Raw genomic sequence first — 18,762 nt, 5'->3', positions numbered from 1 at the left:
GGGATATGGAAACAAGAATCAGGTTCTGGGAGTGGCCTTAAGAAGCTTCTGGGAGGAGAACAGGGTGCTTTGGGGGTGTCTGGGAACTGTCCCACGCATATCTACCAGCCCAACAATCAGATGTCCCCTCTCTCCAAAAGCCTGGCCCCAGAGGCCCAGTGTTACTGGGGTTCCTGGAACACAGCCTGATAATGCCTCACTAGGATCCAGGGTGGCAGGATAAGCCTCCCCTACGAGAAGTACAGGGAGGGTCACTATGGCAAGGTCTTCTCTGAAGCCAAGGTACCTGGTGCCATAACCAGGGACGAAAGCAAAAGCCCGGTTCTCAGCAGTAAGGGACAGACGAAAGGAGATCAAGTCAGCAATCTTGAGGTCTTACCAGGAGTCCTGGCCTAGTTCTGGAAGCCAGTGAAAAGGAGGGCTGCCCCACAACCGAGACGGCTGTAGGGTGGGGGTGAGCACGGAGGCTTAAGCTGACTTGGGTGCAGTCTAGCAAGAGAACAAATTCGGGGGGAGCTAGAGGTGAGCCGGTACCCCGTGGCGAGGCTGCAGGGGACGCCATGCCCAAACCTCCTTCTAGTCCTCTGTGACCTCCTCGACTCTCCGAGCCTGTCCTGGGCTCCCGGGGGGTTAAATAGACGACAAGAGAGGAACAGAAGAGCATAACGATGTTGGCAGCCGCCAGTGACTGCGGAGGGTGTCGAGTCAGTACCAGGAGGTGCAGGCGATGAGGAAGCGCACATCGTCCAGTGGCCCCCAGGGCCCGGGTTCAGGCTGGGGTCGCTCAGGGGCTTCGGGCGCCCCTGGCTGGGGCTGGGGTTGGGGTTGGGGCTGCACGGGCTCCGGAGCGCCCTGGCCGCCGCTCAGCCGAGCACCCATGGTCTGCAAAGAGAAGCCGTTAGGTGCGGGGCCGGCTGCACGCAACCCAGTCTTCCCGCCCCCGGCCCGGCCCGGCCCAGCCCTCACCTCTCGCTGCCCACGCCGCAGGTCTACAGGATCCTAGTGCCGGCGTCTGCGCTCCGCAGGCCTGCGTAGCGGCGTTGGGAGGGGCCGGCGTCGTGACCTCACTGCGCACAGGCCCCGCCCCCTTGACGCCGCTGCGGGACTTGGGACCCGACCCCACCCACCAGTAACCAGCCAATGCGGCTCCAACGTCCAGGGGCCCCGCCCCGCACACAGCTAGAGATTGAAGGAGCCGCCCTAGCCACGAAGGGCTCCTCTGGAACTTTCCTGGCTCCACACCCACTGGATCTACTAAGGGAAGGCGCCTGCGTTTTCTGAGGATGTCCATGGCACCTGGCAGCCAGGCCAGCAACCTCCATCCACCTTGGTCAAAGAAGACAAGACTGCCCGGTAGCCAGGTGCCCCAGACCCCTTACAGGTCCTCATTGTGGCCCAGAGGAGAGCTGGAACAGATTCTCATTTCTTAAACCCCAGAAGTAGGAGGATGAAGTTGTAGAAAATGCGAGAACTACAGTAGATAGTGCTTCTTCCTCTAGCCCTGGGACAATCATCAGCACCCATCCTGATGATCCGGGGAGGAGGGTGGGCAATTGTGATATGGGGGGTGTGTGTGTCCCCGTGTGTGTGTGTGTGTGTCTCTCTCTCTCTCTCTCTCTCTCTCTCTCACCCACTTGCCCCCAGGGGGGTGGGGTGTGTGTGTGCTGCCCACCTTACCCCAGAATGATGCTAGGGAAGGAGGGTTGTAAGTGGAGGCCCCCAAACAACACTTTCAAGAATAACCAGAGACACCTGCCCTTTAATGGGGGTGGTACAGGAAAGAGAGTGGTCAGTCAGGAGCCAGTAAGGCCTGACAGCCCAAATGGCAGATTTTTGGAGTAACTGTAGATCCAGGAGATGGGCACAGGCGAAGAGCTGGGCATCCAGCCACTCACTCCCAGTAAGCTCTCTGCCAACTCCTCCGCCTAGGTGGGTGGGGCAGAGGGAGCCAGAGTCCAGAGGCAGGAACCGGCAGAAGATCATGGAAGGTGACTCAGGTGAGGCTAGAGAGAGAAGGAACACTGTCAGCAGGTGCTTCTCAGAGCACACTCCACCCTTTGTTCTAGCTCAGCGCTGAAGAGCCACCCGCAGAGACCCTTCCAGNGGGGGTGGGGTGTGTGTGTGCTGCCCACCTTACCCCAGAATGATGCTAGGGAAGGAGGGTTGTAAGTGGAGGCCCCCAAACAACACTTTCAAGAATAACCAGAGACACCTGCCCTTTAATGGGGGTGGTACAGGAAAGAGAGTGGTCAGTCAGGAGCCAGTAAGGCCTGATAGCACAACATGGCAGATTTTTGGAGTAACTGTAGATCCAGGAGATGGGCACAGGCGAAGAGCTGGGCATCCAGCCACTCACTCCCAGTAAGCTCTCTGCCAACTCCTCCGCCTAGGTGGGTGGGGCAGAGGGAGCCAGAGTCCAGAGGCAGGAACCGGCAGAAGAGCATGGAAGGTGACTCAGGTGAGGCTAGAGAGAGAAGGAACACTGTCAGCAGGTGCTTCTCAGAGCACACTCCACCCTTTGTTCTAGCTCAGCGCTGAAGAGCCACCCGCAGAGACCCTTCCAGATTACACGGCTTCCTTGAGTCACAATCCAGTCTAGAACTCTCAAGACTTAAATACTACAAGTAACTCCTTCCCCAATCAACTCAATTTATTCAAACTGTTATCAATCACAAACCAGAGCCTCAGGTCACATCCAGCAAACATTAGAGAAGGGAGTAAGGGGATTCAAAAGAAGAGAAGGGATGTGCCCAGACTCAAATCCCCCAGTGGCAGGGATGGGGCCAGAACATTCTTCCTGGAGGTAATAAGGATGTATACAGGGGCACATGGGTGGCTCAGTGAGTTAAGTGTCTGACTCAGCTCGGATCATAATCTCATGGTTTGTGAGTTCAAGCCCTGCATCGGGCTCTGTGCTGACAGCTCAGAGCCTAGAGCCTGGATCCTGCTTTGGAATCTGTGTCCCTTTCTTTCTGCCCCTCCCCCACTCATGTTCTGCCTCTCTCTCAAAAATTAACACTTAAAAAAAGAAAAATTACAGGAGAAATAAATACGTGTATAATTTTAAAACTAAAGTACATATTTCTAATCAACTACCTGACACCTTCATTATCAGCTCTTATGGTCACCTCAAACTCAACAGGTTCAAAACCAAAGGAGGGTAATGAGCTGCTGGCCTGGCTGCCAGTATCCATTTCTGTACCTTATCTAACAGCATAAGTTAGAACCACCAGAATACTGACCAGTGCTGGTGACTATGGGCATTTCTGCCTGACTTTAAGAGCAACTTCTGAAATTTTACCATTAAATACACCATTTGCTATAGTTTTTTTAGTAGGTACCAATGATCAGACTGCAGAAATTTCTTTCTGTTCTTAGGCTGCTAAGAGGTTTTTTGTTTGGTCCTTTAATTAAATGATTGTGTATGTGCTGTCTTCTTTGTAAGATTCTATGATCGTATAAAGGACAGGGAGTATAGGTATATCTTATTCACCAAATCACAACGGTCTGGCATGTTCAAAAACAGCTATTGAACAAATGACAAAACCAGTGGTACCACTTTCCTGTTCAGACCCTTTCACCGCTCTCTCAATTCTGATTCCCCATCACAATCACCCAGAGAAACTTATTAAAATAAACCACACATGGTTGGGTCTCACTCCAGATCTAGGGAATTGGTAACTGAGGGTTGATGCCAGGAATCTACAGTAACAAGCATCCCAACATAGACTAAAGGTCAAAATCACAGGCTTACAGTCAAAAAACTTCTTGAGGTGGGCATTGAGGGTCTTTAACACTCTGGCAATACTACCTTGCCTTTTCACACGCTCAATACTTTCCCACCTCTGGGTCTGTCTGAAGTGCTTCCCTACTCCATCTCTGCATATTCAAATACCTACTCATTCCCCAGGGGCCAGACTAAATGATCTGTCCTCCACGAAACATTCTGGGACACCAGTGTTTCACTGGAGCTTCCTGAGCCACCTAAGGCACCTTTTATCTCTTCTTTGAGGTAGTGAAGAGTTATGTGTAGCCTCTACAACTTCTCAGCTACACTGAGCTCCTAGAGGCGGCACACAGGACTAAGTTGCCTGACTATCCCACATGGAGCCCTACTGACAGGGCTCAATGAACATCAGATGAACGAATGAATGAAGAAGGGAGAATGAAGGGAAGTTTTGCTGTTTTAAGTAGGGGGTCTGTCACTGGGTACTTGCTCTACTATGGGTATATGGGGTTTCAATCCTCATAAAGACTCCTGCGATACTGGGGTGTGGCATGCCTTGAGAAGAATCCTCAATGGGAAAGGGTGAATATTGGCACCTACTGCTCCTCCAAAATAAAAAGAGATTCCAGAGCCTCACACCCTAGAACATCCAGGGTTAGGCTCAACATCCCACTTTTTTCTTATACCCACAAAAATGCAGACAATTGTGATTTCGATGCAATCCCCACCCCCAGTAAGTCCTTTAGGGTCTCCTTAGTTCCTAAGAGCAGCTTCCCCTCCTTCCCTCAGCAAATAATTCTTTTTGGTGTCAAGCTCTGGGCTGCTGGCTGGGGACACAAACACACAAGCACACACAGACTACAAAACAATGCGGTCAGTGAGAAAATAAGACAGACCAGAAGGGAGCTTTGCCCAGAGAGGGGACACTGAGCTGACTCTTCCAAAGATAGGGATGAGCAGATATTCAGGCAATGCTCGCTGGCTGTACCTTGTGACTGCTCAGAGGTGTGCAGTGTGCTCTCACACGTGAAGACCTACCAGTATGAATGCAGTGTGGCCCCATGCTAGGGGCATCTCCCTCCTCTACCCCCCAAAGGCAGACGAGAGACCCAGATACCTGTCAATGAGGGAATCCCGCATGCTGGTTGCAATGGTGCTAGGCTGGGCTTCATTCAGCTTGAAGACACTCTCCACCACTGACAGCTCTGTGCTGGTTGTGTCCAGGCCACAGAAGGCACACCAGTCGTTTACCACCATCCCAGCGGCAATCACCTCGCTGCCTCGGTTCACAGTGCCCGCCTGCCAAGGGAGAGCTCAGTGTGGATCACGGCACCAAAAGCCACAGTCCTGCCACTCCCTGGCGAGGATGCTCCCCAAACTCTGCTCCCTGACCTGCATCTCCAGTTGCAAACCGTGACAGGTAATAACTCAGACCCTTAACACTGGGTGAAGGATCTGCCTCAGGAGGAGACAGAGATCAGACAAAGGAATGCTTACCACAAGAGGGACCTGAAGAAGAGAAGACAGCTCATCTTGGTCTTCAATTGAAGTCTTGGGATGTACCAGTCCTCCCTGATTGCTGAAGACACAGTAGCTTCCAACTAGCACCTGGTCAGCCACTGTCTGTCTGAAGACTTCCACCTTGAGCACATCAGCCAGGATTTCTTCTGTTTCCTATTAGCCAAGGCACTGTACTCAGGGCCCAGAACCTGCAGGTCAAGGAACCTGGGGCCCTCTACACCCAGAACCACACAGGGCATGGCTCCTAAGCCCCCCATCGCTCTGCTATATAGCTGCATGTGGAAGCTTCATGCAGAAAAAGGAGAAAATCTAGCTTGAAGCATAGTCTAGACCAGCTATGGAGTCCCTAATAGATGCACGTGCCCTAAGAAGATACGGGCTGGTCTCTACATCACCCTCTTCCCTCTAACCCACACTCAAGAGTTGATTGTCAAATCGTCTCTTCTGGCTCTGGTTGCAGGTTGGGATGGACCAGTCTCCGATTCTGAAGGATTAATACCCTCTCCTCAGTTTCTTTCTGGCACTGATCACACCTCTATTATCACTATTATAACTATTCCAATAAGTGTCTGAAATCTGAGAGCCCAAGCATAAAGAGAAACAAGAGACACCCCTAAGTCCTTCCTGACAGGCAAGAACAGTGACTAGACTAACCACTGACTAGGCTGGTCCTGTGACTCTTGGGCGAAATTGGGCTACCTTACCCTGTCTAGGTCTGGGTGGACCAAGGCCACGTAGTCGTTGCACGTGGTGACATTGCCTAGGGCTGAAAGCCGCTCCTCCACCCGCCGGATCTGCACTGAGTCTGGGAGGCAGTTGCGAATGTGCTGCAGCTCCTGGTCGGTGGTGTTGTTGGGCACCAGGAGACCATGTCTGTTCCCTAGAGAGATCCAAATTAGGGGGTGGGGCAAGAACAGACCACAAATACACAAGATGTCTGCTAAGCTCCAGGGGCTTCAGATACAACCCAGCCCAGTCAGTTTCCCCAGGAAAGCTTTAGACCCAGACCCCAGCCCACTAACCCACTGATCCATACAACACCCCTGGGGACCAGGAGTCCCACTGGGCACGCCAGAGACAGCCCAGGAATTTGTTTCAACACACACTGCCCATTTTGCCATCATCAACCAGGGGGGGCCAGGACTAACAAGAGGAGCTCTTGGCTTTAGCTATATATTTTGTGACTTAAAAACCGAGGTAACACCTACACACCTACCAGAAGGGCTAACATTTTAAAAAGAATGCCAATACCAAATGTTGGCAAAGATATATGGAACAATCAATAGGAGTGCAAATTGGTCAACCACTTCAGGTTAGTATCTGGCATCACCTACTATACAGAATGTCCACATACCCTGTCCCCAACGAGCCCTCGCCGCCTTATACAGCCAATAGAAACATGTACATGTGTTCACTAAAAGACATAGCAACAACTGTTCATGTGAGAACTGAAAGCTACCCTAATGCCCACTGTCAATACAATGGATGAATATACTGTGGTATATTTACACAAAACACGGTAAGAATGAACAAACTACAATTATATCGTGACAACAACTAAACCTCTGCCTACCTCCACAAGAACACAATTCTTGAACTTCTAAACTCTAAGTTACACCCATTATAANCAACGAGCCCTCGCCGCCTTATACAGCCAATAGAAACATGTACATGTGTTCACTAAAAGACATAGCAACAACTGTTCATGTGAGAACTGAAAGCTACCCTAATGCCCACTGTCAATACAATGGATGAATATACTGTGGTATATTTACACAAAACACGGTAAGAATGAACAAACTACAATTATATCGTGACAACAACAACTAAACCTCTGCCTACCTCCACAAGAACACTATTCTTGAACTTCTAAACTCTAAGTTACACCCATTATAAAAAAAAAAACAAAACACCCACAAGCGTCAAGTTTAAAGGTCATAGTTAGGGCCAACAGTGTTTGGCCTGAATTAGAAAATAGTCAGAGGCCAAGGTCATTCAGCTTTATGATACAGAAAATAAAAGAACAAACTCCTATATGACCCCAATGAATAGAACTGGAAATACAGGGTGACAGTAAAGGGAGACAGATCCAGCTCAAACAAAGGACCAATGGGCAGACTCAACAGTGATTAGAAGTAGGGGAGTAGGATAGGGACAGAGACATGGTAAAGGGACTTTAACATTTAAAGGGATAATGAATAAGATACCCAGAATCTTAGCTTGTCATTTTGTAGAGGCAGAACTGGATCATCAGAAAGAGGAAGCAACTTGCCCAGAGTCAGTGGCAAGGGAGAGACGACATTTCTGTCTTCCCTCCCAGGTGTGGAGGGAAGGTGTGGTACTTCGTGAGTCACTTAGATTCCTTGAATCTTGGCTTCATCATTAGTCAGATTAGGCCAATAATGCCTGCCTGCCTCCCTCCCTGCCAGGGTTTTCGTGAAAGAATGCAATCAAGTTTAAGAGTGAAAGCACTTAATGTTGTTATCCTATGGTCCAGAAGCCTTTGCCAGTGATCGTCCCTGATCTGAAGGCACTTAAACACAGGGTCCGGCATAGGCCAGAGAGATTCTCTAGTCTCTGGAGACAATGGATAAAAGCCTGGAAATCCAAGGGTCACTAGGAGTCCCCTCCAAGGCTACAATTAAAGGCTCTGGGAGGATCCACTTCCTCGCTAGGCGTCTGGCTTACCCACACACATGCGCCCGATGATGCGGCAGCCAGCGATGGACGCGTGCACCACGGGGATGGTATCAGCGAGCTCGCCCTCGAACACACTGTAGGGACGTGGATTCAGCGGTTAAGGGGCTGAGGGGTCTGAGCCCCCGACTCCCAGCACCCTCTCAGCCATCCAGCCACCCCACTGCCAGCAGACACCTGGGCTCCCGCCGCACCTGTAGAAGTTCTCCGACCCTCCGATGGCCACCAGGCAGTAGGTGTTGGTGAGTTTGGCAAAGCACCCGACCTCACAGTTGTTCTCGAAAGACGCTCGGACCGCCATGAGGCCTAAGGGCTGCGGGACCTGGGGTTCAGGGCCAGTGGATCCTCTCTCCGCCCTGGGTCCGGGTCTCCCGGCCTCAGCCTTTCAGGGCCCGCCGCGAACCGCGCCCCTTTCGGCCTCTCAAATCTCAGGTCCCGCCCACTGGACCCCTCTACACTCTCTGGCCCGGAATCTTCCGGCCCCTACCACTCACGATGCCGGGATCCCGGAACTGTCCCTTCCGGGGTCCCTCCACACCAGCTCACCAAACGACTGCAACCTCCGCACGCTTCAACAGCTTCTATTCGGCCCGAAGTAGGTTTCCGTTTCCGCCTCCGCCCAGGGAGACTTCCGGGAGAGCTGGGAGCCCCCACCCACGCAGGCGGCCACCGTAGCTCCACCCCCTGGGAGGACTCTATGGTTGCAAGTGGTCTGGTCTGGACCCTACCTGGCCCCGCCCCACGCATGCTCTCATGCATTCACTACCTCATTTATTCAGGCGTCTTTTGGGAGGTGCCATTGACCAAGACTTGTGGCTGGCTGCATACGAGGCATAAGAGAGGAGGAGCCCCAAGGATGTTCCGCAGAAGATGAGTTAATGATGGAAGTATTTACTGAAGTAAAGCCTAAGGAGAAAGAGCAGGTGTGGGGAAAGTGACACGCCGAGTGTGAGGTTCGAGACAGGCGTCCAGGCCAGATCTGGAGCCCAGGGGAGAGTGAGGGGCTGAGATTTGGGGCTGAAGTCTGGGGTGGGTGAGGTCACCCACGGAGGCGTCCAGTAGGGAGAAATAAGACAGGACAAAGGCTGGAGAAGGAGATGTGGCCTGAGAAGTAGAAGAAACTAGTCTGAAGAAGGTATTGGAGAAAGGGTAGGATGGATGAAACTGGGTCTTAGGGAGGGACCAGATGGGCAATGGTATGGATGCTGACTGGCTTCCACCATGCATGTGCTTGGTCACTCACTCAGCAGCCACTCTTTGTCCCCGAGATAGATGGTAGCAGTCAAGAGACCCGCTCTCATGGATGAGATGAACGTGATCTACATTTTGTAGAGTCTACAAAAGCCCCAAGGCCTCTCAGAATGTCACAATAAGGGTAGAGGGGGCTTGGATCCCCTGTCCTCTCTCAGCCCTTCTGCAAACATCCACTCTCCCTCAGGGAGCCCTCCACAATTGGCCAGAATGGTGCCCTTCCCCAGCCCTCAACGTGCACTTCGATAACTCCACCTTTCTCAGGATACACCAGGTTGCTGCTGGGTCATAGCATGTCTGCCTTTATTTATTTGTATTGTGCAAACGGTCCCAGGAAGATGGTGAGCCCAGGAAAAGATGCACAACCTGTCAGAGCCTCTGTGTGTGTGTGTGTGTGTGTGTGTGTGTGTGTCTGTCTGAGTATCCACACGTTCTACATCCTCCCCAGTTCATCTCAGACCCACTCATACAGTCCTGTCCCTGCCGTCTCTTCACTTGCAACCCTCTACCAGGAATTCCTCTTCTTCTTCATCTGTCCAATCCTCCCCATCCTTCAAGGGCTGACTCAAAGTCTGCCTCCTTTGAAATTTTCCTCACCACTCCACTGTCACCATCCCGTCACTGATTGTCTTGAGTTAGATACAGCTCTATCTTGCCTGCCAATGGTTTATGTATTTAAATTTTTTTTTAATGTTTTTTATTTATTTCTAGGAGAGAGAGAGACAGCATGAGCAGGGGAGGGTCAGAGAGAGAGGGAGTCACAGACTCTGAAACAGGCTCCAGGCTCTGAGCTGGCAGTCAGCACAGAGCCCGACACGGGGCTTGAACCCACGAACCGTGAGATCATGACCTAAGCGAAAGTCGGACACTTAACCAACTAAGCCACCCAGGCGCCCCTGGTTTATGTATTTAATCCTTATCTCCCAGGCACCGAGTCTGATTCACTTGTCAGCCCTGTGGTAGATACTCAGCATAGGCCAATGAAGATACTGATTGGTGTGTGCATACCTATGTGTGTGTGTGTATGATGTATGTATGTGGTTATGTGCGTATTTATTTCTGTGGATCCTGAGGGGTCTATAGTATGCACTGAATGCATATATTTTGTGTAGCCACTCATTTAGCCATATTATATTCATTGAGTACCTATAACTAGAATTCTGAGTGTTTGGGTTTATCACAAACCTTTGTTTTTACTTACTGTGTGTCTATGGGTATGCAGTTTGTGGGTATGAACCCTGTCAGTGCGCTGTGTATGTTGTACAGGCATTTGGGGCATCTCTGTGATGTGTGTATTTTGTGTGCATGGCGACATGTGAACTGTTGACAATGGTGTGTTATGTCTGTGCAAAAATACAATCTTAAGCATTAGGGACACGGGTTTGGGCCCCAGCTCTGCCACTGATTCCACTTGTATCAGATTCCAAGCAAGTTATCAAACTCTCTGGACCCCAGCTTCCACATTTATAAAACAGGAAAAGATAGTACCCATGACCCTAGAAATATATATCTACTAGAGGTCTATCTTGTAGGATGTTGTAAGGATGAAGGATGAGAATTAACCTGTGTAAGGCACCCAGCACAGTGGCAAATGTCAGGTACTGTGGGTTCTATTTTCATGTGTGTGTGTGTGTAAACAAGAATTCTGAACTCAGTGAGTGTCTAACCTGAGCTTCTAGACACCCTCTGCTCCCCATGCAGCCCCTGCTGGAGAACCATAGAGTCTGCAACCTGAGTAAATGTAGAATATAAGTAGATGGAGGAGGGACATGCCCTTGCTGGGATCAGGACTAGGACTCAAAGCGGCTTCGGAGCAGTTTGAACTTGGACTTGTTGTACTTAGTGATGAGGTCCAGTTTGCTGTGGCCCAAGGTCAGCCGCTTCTCATCCCCTGACAGACCATTGCTACTGCCATTGTGATGGCCACCTGTCAGGCCCCCAGGGAGGCCAGGCTCAGGTCCTTGCCTGGCACCCTGCAATTGATGATACTTGGTAATGAGGTCCAGCTTGCTGTGTCCCAGGGTCAGCCTCTTCTCATCCCCAGAGCCCACTCCAGCCTTTCGAGCAGAGCTTGGTCTGGGGAGACCATTGGGCCCAGGCCCCTCACCCCGGAATGGTCCAAACTTTGTGATGAGGTCCAGCTGGCTGTGGCCCAGGGTCTGTCGTCGCTCATCAGGACCCTGCTTGCCAGCCCTGGCTGAGGAGTTGGCTTCAGGGAGCACTCTGGAGCCCCTAGCCTTGGTGTACTGTACCAAGAGGTCCAACTGGCTGTGGTTTGAGGACAGCCTCTTGTACTCTGGGATTTGATTGCCAGGTCTAGGGGAGCCTGACTCAGGGGTACCCCCAGCACCCTGGGTCTGGGGCAGGAGATCCAGCTGGTTGTATCTCTCACTTGGGGACAACCTCCTGTCCTCTGAAGCCTGGTCTCCAGGCCAGAGGGAGCCTGAGTTGGGATTAACCCCAGAATCAGGGCCTCCAGCTTCTCTGGCTCTGGGGAAGGGGACAAGGAGATCCAACTGGCCATGGCTCTGATTCAGAGACACCTTCTTCTCCTCCACTGTCTCCAGGGCTGTGCTAGGTACCCAGCGACTTTGTTGGGGACTAGACTCCTGGCTTCCCAGGAGCCCATTCTCTGGGAGCCGGGACAGGGCTGCAACACCCTGGGGGAAGGGGAGGAGGGGGCGTTGGCGAACAAGCAGAGGTGACCCCACTGCCAGGGTCAGGAGGCTGGCACCATTGTGGTTGAGGGCAGGGGAGGACTGAGACCATGGGGACACCCCCAGCTTGCCTAGATTGGACCTGTAGGGCCCTGTCAGGGAGCCATGGTTAGGGTCTGACAGCTGGCGTTGCAGAGAGGGCTGGCCACTGGCCTCGCGGCGGGCAGGGCCCAAGGATGAGGACCCTATGCCCATGTCACTGCAGCCACCGCCTCCTGGTGGACTGAGGTAAGAGGAGTGGCCCACTAGAGGTGAGCGTTTGATGCTGCTAAGGCTGGTGCTGGAGGGTGAGGAGGATGCTGGGCTCGACACACCGGGCCGGAAGCCTAGGGCCACCGTGGGAGGACACAGTGCCCTGGGAGGTATGGGATCCTCACCACCGCAGAAGCCCTCCACAGGCCGAGACTCGGCATACAGACAGCGGAACTCCCGGTCAAAGTCTTCCACAATGCGGCCCCTCAGCTGCAGCACCATGCTAGTGTGGGCCTGGCTGCAAAGCCAGGTGAAGCTGAGGACGGAAGGTCAAGGTCAGAAGGCAAAGTGCAGGACCCAAAGTGCAGGGGTCATAACCCAGGGAACATACCAAGACAACTCCACCACCATTAAGACCCAAGTGAGGGGACAGAGCTCTGACTTCAGAGTCTGTGCTAGTCCTAACTCAGAGGACTTGGACACATGGTTTCCCATCTCGGGGCCTCAACTTCCCCATCTGTAAAATGGACTGGGGGCAAGAGTTCTTGGAGTCCCTCTAGTTCTGAGATGCATATATGCCAAAGACATTAAAGTAGTATTTCCACAGAGTGAGGTTCTCCAGGGCGCAGTGGAGGGCTGTCTTTCCCCCCACACATGCCCTAAGGCCCGCACAATGCCTGGCACTTGGTAGCTGCCTAGTCCATGTTGCAAGGGTTGGGTGGATGAAGGTAAATTCAAGCTGCCAGATCCCAGGTGCCCTCACCAGCCAGTAGTACAGCCCCGGCCCCTCTCTCCCTGTTCCAGGTGCTCACCTGTAGCTGCCTGCCACCACCTGCTCACAGTCGATGATCACAAACTTCTCCAGGGCCTGGCCCGTGAAGCGGCGGCCAGCCTTGCTGCAGTACGTGTCCCCATATGTGCTCCGTACACGCATGTTCTGGGCCAAGGAGGTAGGTAGGTTGGGTAGTAACCTTGAGAGAATGGGGCTCAAGCCACATCTAAATCCNTTACTGACCCTTCTGCCCTCCTTGACTCCCCCCCCACCCCGGTTACTGCCCCTGTCCCTCACTGACCGGCAGGTGCCCCCCATTGAGGTCCATCTTGTAGCACATCTCCAGGAAGTGCCTTAGGTGCTCCTGAGCCAAAAGCAGGTAAACGGGGACACCACGCCGGCTCGAGGCCTCCATGAGGTCACATAGAAGCTCCATGTCAGTGAATACATCCATCACGACAGCTACCACCTGGAGGATGTAGGAACAAGTTCAGCCCTGCCCAGGATATTGCCCAGCTCAGGAGTGGGGACTGAGGTCCCAGGAAAAGAGAACTAGGCTTAAAATCAGGAGGCCAGAACCTGTAAGAACATCTGGACTGGAAGGACTTTTAGCAACAACCTAGCTCAGAGGTTCTTCACTTAGACTTGGGGGAGAGGGGGTTCCACTGTGTTGAATGCCCAAAATATGTTTGAAAGCTTCTGTGTGCATATTTCTGGGGACAGAGGGTTTATCTGTCATAAGCTCCTCAAAGATATCTGTGGGGAGACCTAGGCCCAGAGTAGGGAAGGAGTCAGGAGCAGAGCCCAGACCCCGATTCCCAGCATAGGCCCTCATACTCTCCCACTAGCTCCAGCCCTAGCGCTGTTGAAGGTTCCCTCCTCAAGAATTAGAGCTGCAAGCCAGTTACTGGGGACTTCAAGCCATTTTCCAGACCTACCTCAGTTTCCCTGCAAAGCTACAGAGGTCTAGTGTGGTATCTTATACCCACAGACTCCCTCACATCTACCCACACCAAGTGGGACCAAGTTTTCTGCTCAGTTGAGGGACTGGGGCTTGTGGTCTCCTCATATAATGGACTGCCTCAGAGCAGCCCTGAAACCCCCCCCACACACACACACCATCAAGCCCCCCCAACTGCCCCTTCTTCCTTTTGCATCTATCTGCTGTGAGAACCGCCTCTCCTCATCCAGACTGAGGCAAGAGGTGCAAAGCACTCCAGCTCTGGAGCCAGACAGAACTGGGTTCAAATCTGCACTCTGCTACTTCCTAGTGACACGACCTTGGGTGAGTTTCTTCACCTCTGTGAACCCCAATTTCCTCGTCTGTTAAGTGGAGATAATGATAACTACAGCTCATAGTTATGGGGAATTCAGTGTGAAAATACTCAACACACAACAGAAGCTCAATAAATGTTCCTGTCCTGCTGCCTGCTTAACAAACAAGGACGTTGGCCCACAGGAAAAGGAAGCCCTTCCCAAGGTTATTCTGAGAGTCAGTGACAGCCCAGAGTGGAAGTCTGGCTCCTGGCCCAGAGGTGGAGGGTCTAGATGAGGAGGCAAGGTGCTAGAGGGTGCCATGGAGGAGGCAAGGTGCTGCCATGGCACAGGCCTGGCTGAGGGTGGGGGGGAACAAGGTCAGGTAAGAAAGATCAAAGGGGCAGGGGTGACAACAGCAGCCACCTTACTAATAACCCCATTCCCAGTGCTAATCAGGCCTGGCCCTCTCCTGCCTGGGGCACAGGCAGGTTTGCCAAGGAGGTTCTGGAGGTACCTGGGAGATCCCAGCATGCTGGCTTCTGATCTCTGTAGCAGGCTACTCCCCCAGAAAAAGACACTGAGTCTAACCCACATCAAATCCTTCCTGGGGTTATCTGATCCATTCCCCTGCCTCCTGAGTCGGAGGCCAGGGCTCAGGAATGAAGCTTTGTTAGTCTGTGGCTGAAGCCTTCACAGGTACCAATCACCGGACCTGCTCTCCTCCCCTGTTTCTCTTTCTCCTGAGCCTCAGTTTCCTATTCCTGAGCCCAGAAGCCTCCGCCCCTCTTCCCTTTTGGTGCAGAACTAACAGTCCAGCCCTTAAATGCCATGCTGAGGCCCTGGCACCAGTGCCCTCTTTGCCTGTCTCAGGCCCAGCTGGAGATGCAGTATAGGAGGGGGGAGGTGCAGCTGGGGATATGCACCAAGAGGCAGGGCCGAGCCAGGGTCCAGGGCCTGAGTCAGGGCCCCTTTCTTTCTCCCTGAGCTCTATTTCGCCAGCTAACTTTACCTTCCTGAGCAAGTTCCAGCCTCTCTCTGGCCTCAGTTTCCTCCTCAGTAAGTCAAGGGGGTGACTCAAATGTTCATCAAGATAGGACTTCTTAGTTTGGGATCATAAACTCTTCAAGAATCTAATGGAGGCATGGACCCTCTCCCCAGAAAGATTCAGAGAGGACCCCTCCCAGAAATTTCCCCAATTCTGCATGTATTTTTAGGGTGTTTGGTGAGTAATGTTCTTGAGTGCCAAGGGATTACCAAAGTAAGTAAAACAGATGCCCACCCTCTAGGAGCTTGTGATCTGATAGAGGCCAGAGAGTCTAGTTCCACTGCTGCCCCAAGCTGCTTCATATGGCATTGGGTTGGTCTCTTTCCCTCCCCAGGCCTCAGTTTACACATCTGTGGAATGAAAGTCTGAAGATATAAGGCCCTTACCGTGCGGGCCTGGCTGAAGAGAAAACGCAGAAGGTCCTTGATGTTCTTGGCCTTGTCCCGCTGGAAGTGGACCACTGCCTGGGTGGGGCTGAAGCCTGTGGCCTGTGGAACCTCAGGCCAGCCCAAGTCCAGGTCTGGGGGGTCTACATCGGAGGCCATTGGGAAGTAAGTGCCTGAGGTGATTTCAGAGAGCAGGCTGAGGCGGTCAGGCCCTGAGGCCTCCAGTCCTTGTGCCTCACTGAGCTCAGGGCCCCCATGCACATGGCTGGTCATGTAGTCCACGTCCAGAGCACTCAGGAAGGGCAGCTCCCGCTCCTCAGAGATGACCCGCAGGTAGGCAGCCTCGCCCCGCTCCAGGAGGGCGTCGGCCGCCAGCCGGGCAGCCTCACTGTGCTGCAGCACCAGTGGTGAGGCCTCCCGCCACCATGGCCGCTTCAGTTCCTCCACCCGGCCCCGCAGGGGTCCTGCCATGCCCTGGGCCCCCGTGTCTCCAGGCCCCAGGCCTCCAAACATTCCTGCCCACCCGGCTGCCCTCACCCTCCAGTAGGCTCCATGGCCTGCACCCTGGGCCGGCTGCAGCAGGAAGAAGATACCGATAGAAGCACCTCCTGCCTGCCTGCCCTGTATGTGCCAGGGCCTCCAACACGTTGCCACCCTAAGTCAGAGCCATGCTCCGCCCCATTGCCCCTGGCCTCTGGAACCTGTTGGGTCAGCCTCACCTGTCTGCCTGCTGTTGAGACTCGCCCGCTCAGGGAAATGGCAGTGCCAGGCCCTTAGCACACATTCCTGCCCACCCCCACCCTGGCCCCACCCCAGCATCACCCGCCCCAGGCCCACCAGGCTCCCAGCAAGTTTTCTCCAAACCCTGACCTTCCAGAGCCCCCATAGAAATCAGACTATGGTCCAGAGAGGCCTGGGCCTGCGCAGACACACACATGCACACACACACACGCATACACACCAGGTGGATAAATGACTCAAGACACCGAGATAAAGATATGAACACACAAGTAGACAGGCTGACATGTCATACGCAGACCATATGTTTCAATCAAACCCGTGTGGACTGACCCAAGTGCTAATTCAGAGATGAGCCATAAGCCTAACCATACTATGGTGGATAACACAAGCCTTGGCACACCTGCATACAGACCCTAAATAAGAACTGAACAGGGCGTCACACAGAACTGTCAAGGACACCAACACCTATCCAGGTGTCCGCCATCCAGGCCCCTCTGCTCCCATGATGGCTTTGCCACTCTCTACCTCTGTAAGTGTAACACTCACAGTCCCCTGCCCAGCCCCTACCCTGGCTCTGAGCCCATCCTCCAAGGATCTCGAGCAGTGGCTTTTACCTTAGTCCCCAGGAACAGCTGGTGAGGGTTAAAATACTGATCCCCAGGATCCACCCATCTGAGATTCAAATCCAGAAAGTCTAAGTAACCTTCTGAAGCCTGCTGTTTTACAAGTACCCCAGTGTACTTGGGACAGTGGACCCAGGCCCATCCCTGAGAAATGCTGTTCCACACGGCTTGGCTTGGTGTGGGCCACACCACATTCTTCCTCCCCACCTCAGGAGCTGGGTATTAAATGGTTAGTATGAAAGCTTGTTTTAGAGGATGGGGGCCCACTGCAAGGTCAGGAGGCAAACAGAGCGGACACGTTTCTGTTCTCTGCCCCTAACAAGGGCCACAGTACCAGAGTCCTCAGTAGCATGAGTGAGAAGCTTTTCTCTGGAGAAGAGGGGTCAGTAGATGGCAGTTAGTTAGGGAGGCAGCCCAGGCAGAAGTGGTCACAACAGTGCACAATGCCAGCTCAAGTTACCACCCTTCTAAGGAGGGACAAGGTCCAATGAGGATGGCCTGGAGAACGGAGACTTAACACTGTGTCTCACAACCCTGTATAATACTGATTACACTTGCTTTATCTGGTCTGTGATCATGTTCAGACCAGACACAGGTCCTTCTATGTCCACAGAGTTTCACACAGGGCCTGACACATTCATGGCAGGGTGCAGAGGGATTTAGGGGTTCCCATGTTGAGCTGGGCCCTGGGACTGAAGATGAATGGGGCTGGGGCTTTGTCTTTGAGGAGTCTAGGAGTGAGGCCCCCAGGGGTCAGGGTAAGGCCAAGAGGTGAGATGCTGGGCCATTCCATCCCATTCCAGAGGCAGGGGCAGACACTGGAACACCAGGTGCTCTAAGGAAGTCCTTCTGTGGTGGTGGTGCATGAAAGGTAGGAAGTTAGGTGAACAGAGCCAGACCGTGGGAGGGTAATGAGCTGTAGGGGTAGCCAAGGAGGCAGGGCCCTCATTAGGGTCTTATCTCCAGATTTGTTTAGGGGAAGAACTGGGCCCTTATCTGGGTTGGAGAAGTGTTCCTGGGAAGGGAGGCTGCGTGTTTCTGTGTTGCTGAGTTCCTGTGTTTATCCCTCAATGTTTACACATCTATCTGATGATATGTATTGTTGGCTATCTTTATAAAAAGGTTTTTAATTGTGGGAAAAGACATATAAAGTTTACCATCTTAACCATTTTTAAATATACAGTTCAATGGAATTAAATGCATTCATTGTTGTGCAATCATCACCCACCAGGACTTTTTCATCTTCCCCAGTTGAAACTCTGTACCCTTAATTAAACACCAACTCCCCATTCCCTCCTTTCCTCCAGTCTCTGGTAACCACCACTCTTTCTTTTCTTTTTTTTAATGTGTACTTATTTTTGAGAGAGAGAAAGAGAGCGAGTGAGCAGGGGACGAGCAGAGAGAGGGGACTAGAGGATCCCAAGCGGGCTCCAATGTGGGACTCAAACCCATGAACTGTGAGATCATGACCTGAGCCGAAGTCAGACACTTAACCGACTGAGCCACCCAGGTGCCCCACCACCACCCTACTTTCTGACTCTGTGAATATGACTACTCTAAGCATCTCATCTCAGCAAAATCAAACAGTATTTGTCCTTTCATGACTGGCATATTTCACTTAGCATAAGGTCCTTAAGGTTCATCCATGTTGTGTCAGAATTTCCTTCTTTTTTAAGGCTGAATAATATTCATTGTGTGTATATACCACATTGTTTATCTATTCAACAACTGATGGACACTTGGGTTGTTTCCACCTTTTGGTTATTGTGAATAATGCTGCTTAAACACAGGTGTACAAATTTAGCTCTAGATTTTTGTATTAGATTTTTTTTT

At 52.3% G+C, this 18,762-nt stretch overlaps 3 protein-coding genes across 4 annotated transcripts; all 3 read right to left on the bottom strand.

Annotated features, from left to right (window-relative positions):
• Positions 1-348: 348 nt before the first annotated feature.
• Positions 349-1,091, bottom strand: MMP24OS (MMP24 opposite strand). The gene is made up of 2 exons (XM_077769280.1): positions 967-1,091; positions 349-882 (listed from the first exon to the last, which is right to left on the bottom strand). The coding sequence occupies exon 2, from the start codon at positions 877-879 to the stop codon at positions 706-708; it is 174 nt and encodes a 57-aa protein (XP_077625406.1). The 5' UTR covers positions 880-882; positions 967-1,091; the 3' UTR covers positions 349-705.
• Positions 1,092-1,739: 648 nt separating this feature from the next.
• EIF6 (eukaryotic translation initiation factor 6) lies at positions 1,740-8,556 on the bottom strand. Of its 2 annotated transcripts, XM_077769278.1 has the most exons (7): positions 8,492-8,534; positions 8,140-8,258; positions 7,937-8,022; positions 5,953-6,128; positions 5,225-5,401; positions 4,845-5,026; positions 2,200-2,464 (listed from the first exon to the last, which is right to left on the bottom strand). In XM_077769278.1, the coding sequence occupies exons 2-7, from the start codon at positions 8,244-8,246 to the stop codon at positions 2,455-2,457; spliced, it is 738 nt and encodes a 245-aa protein (XP_077625404.1). In that variant the 5' UTR covers positions 8,247-8,258; positions 8,492-8,534; the 3' UTR covers positions 2,200-2,454. The 2 variants fall into 2 exon arrangements, with proteins under 2 accessions (XP_077625405.1, XP_077625404.1); XM_077769279.1 differs by lacking the exon at positions 2,200-2,464 and adding an exon at positions 1,740-2,003 and having other exon boundaries at positions 8,140-8,556.
• A 1,380-nt stretch (positions 8,557-9,936) lies between these two features.
• FAM83C (family with sequence similarity 83 member C) lies at positions 9,937-16,078 on the bottom strand. Its single transcript, XM_077769277.1, has 4 exons — positions 15,566-16,078; positions 13,179-13,346; positions 12,918-13,042; positions 9,937-12,421 (listed from the first exon to the last, which is right to left on the bottom strand). The coding sequence occupies exons 1-4, from the start codon at positions 16,076-16,078 to the stop codon at positions 10,987-10,989; spliced, it is 2,241 nt and encodes a 746-aa protein (XP_077625403.1). The 3' UTR covers positions 9,937-10,986.
• Positions 16,079-18,762: the final 2,684 nt, after the last annotated feature.

This window comes from Crocuta crocuta, unplaced genomic scaffold (assembly GCF_008692635.1).
Source record: "Crocuta crocuta isolate KB4526 unplaced genomic scaffold, BGI_CrCroc_1.0 scaffold445, whole genome shotgun sequence".
Taxonomy (NCBI): Eukaryota; Metazoa; Chordata; class Mammalia; order Carnivora; family Hyaenidae; genus Crocuta; species Crocuta crocuta.
Note: the sequence above shows the minus strand (reverse complement) of the source record. Positions and strands in the feature narration are given on the sequence as shown.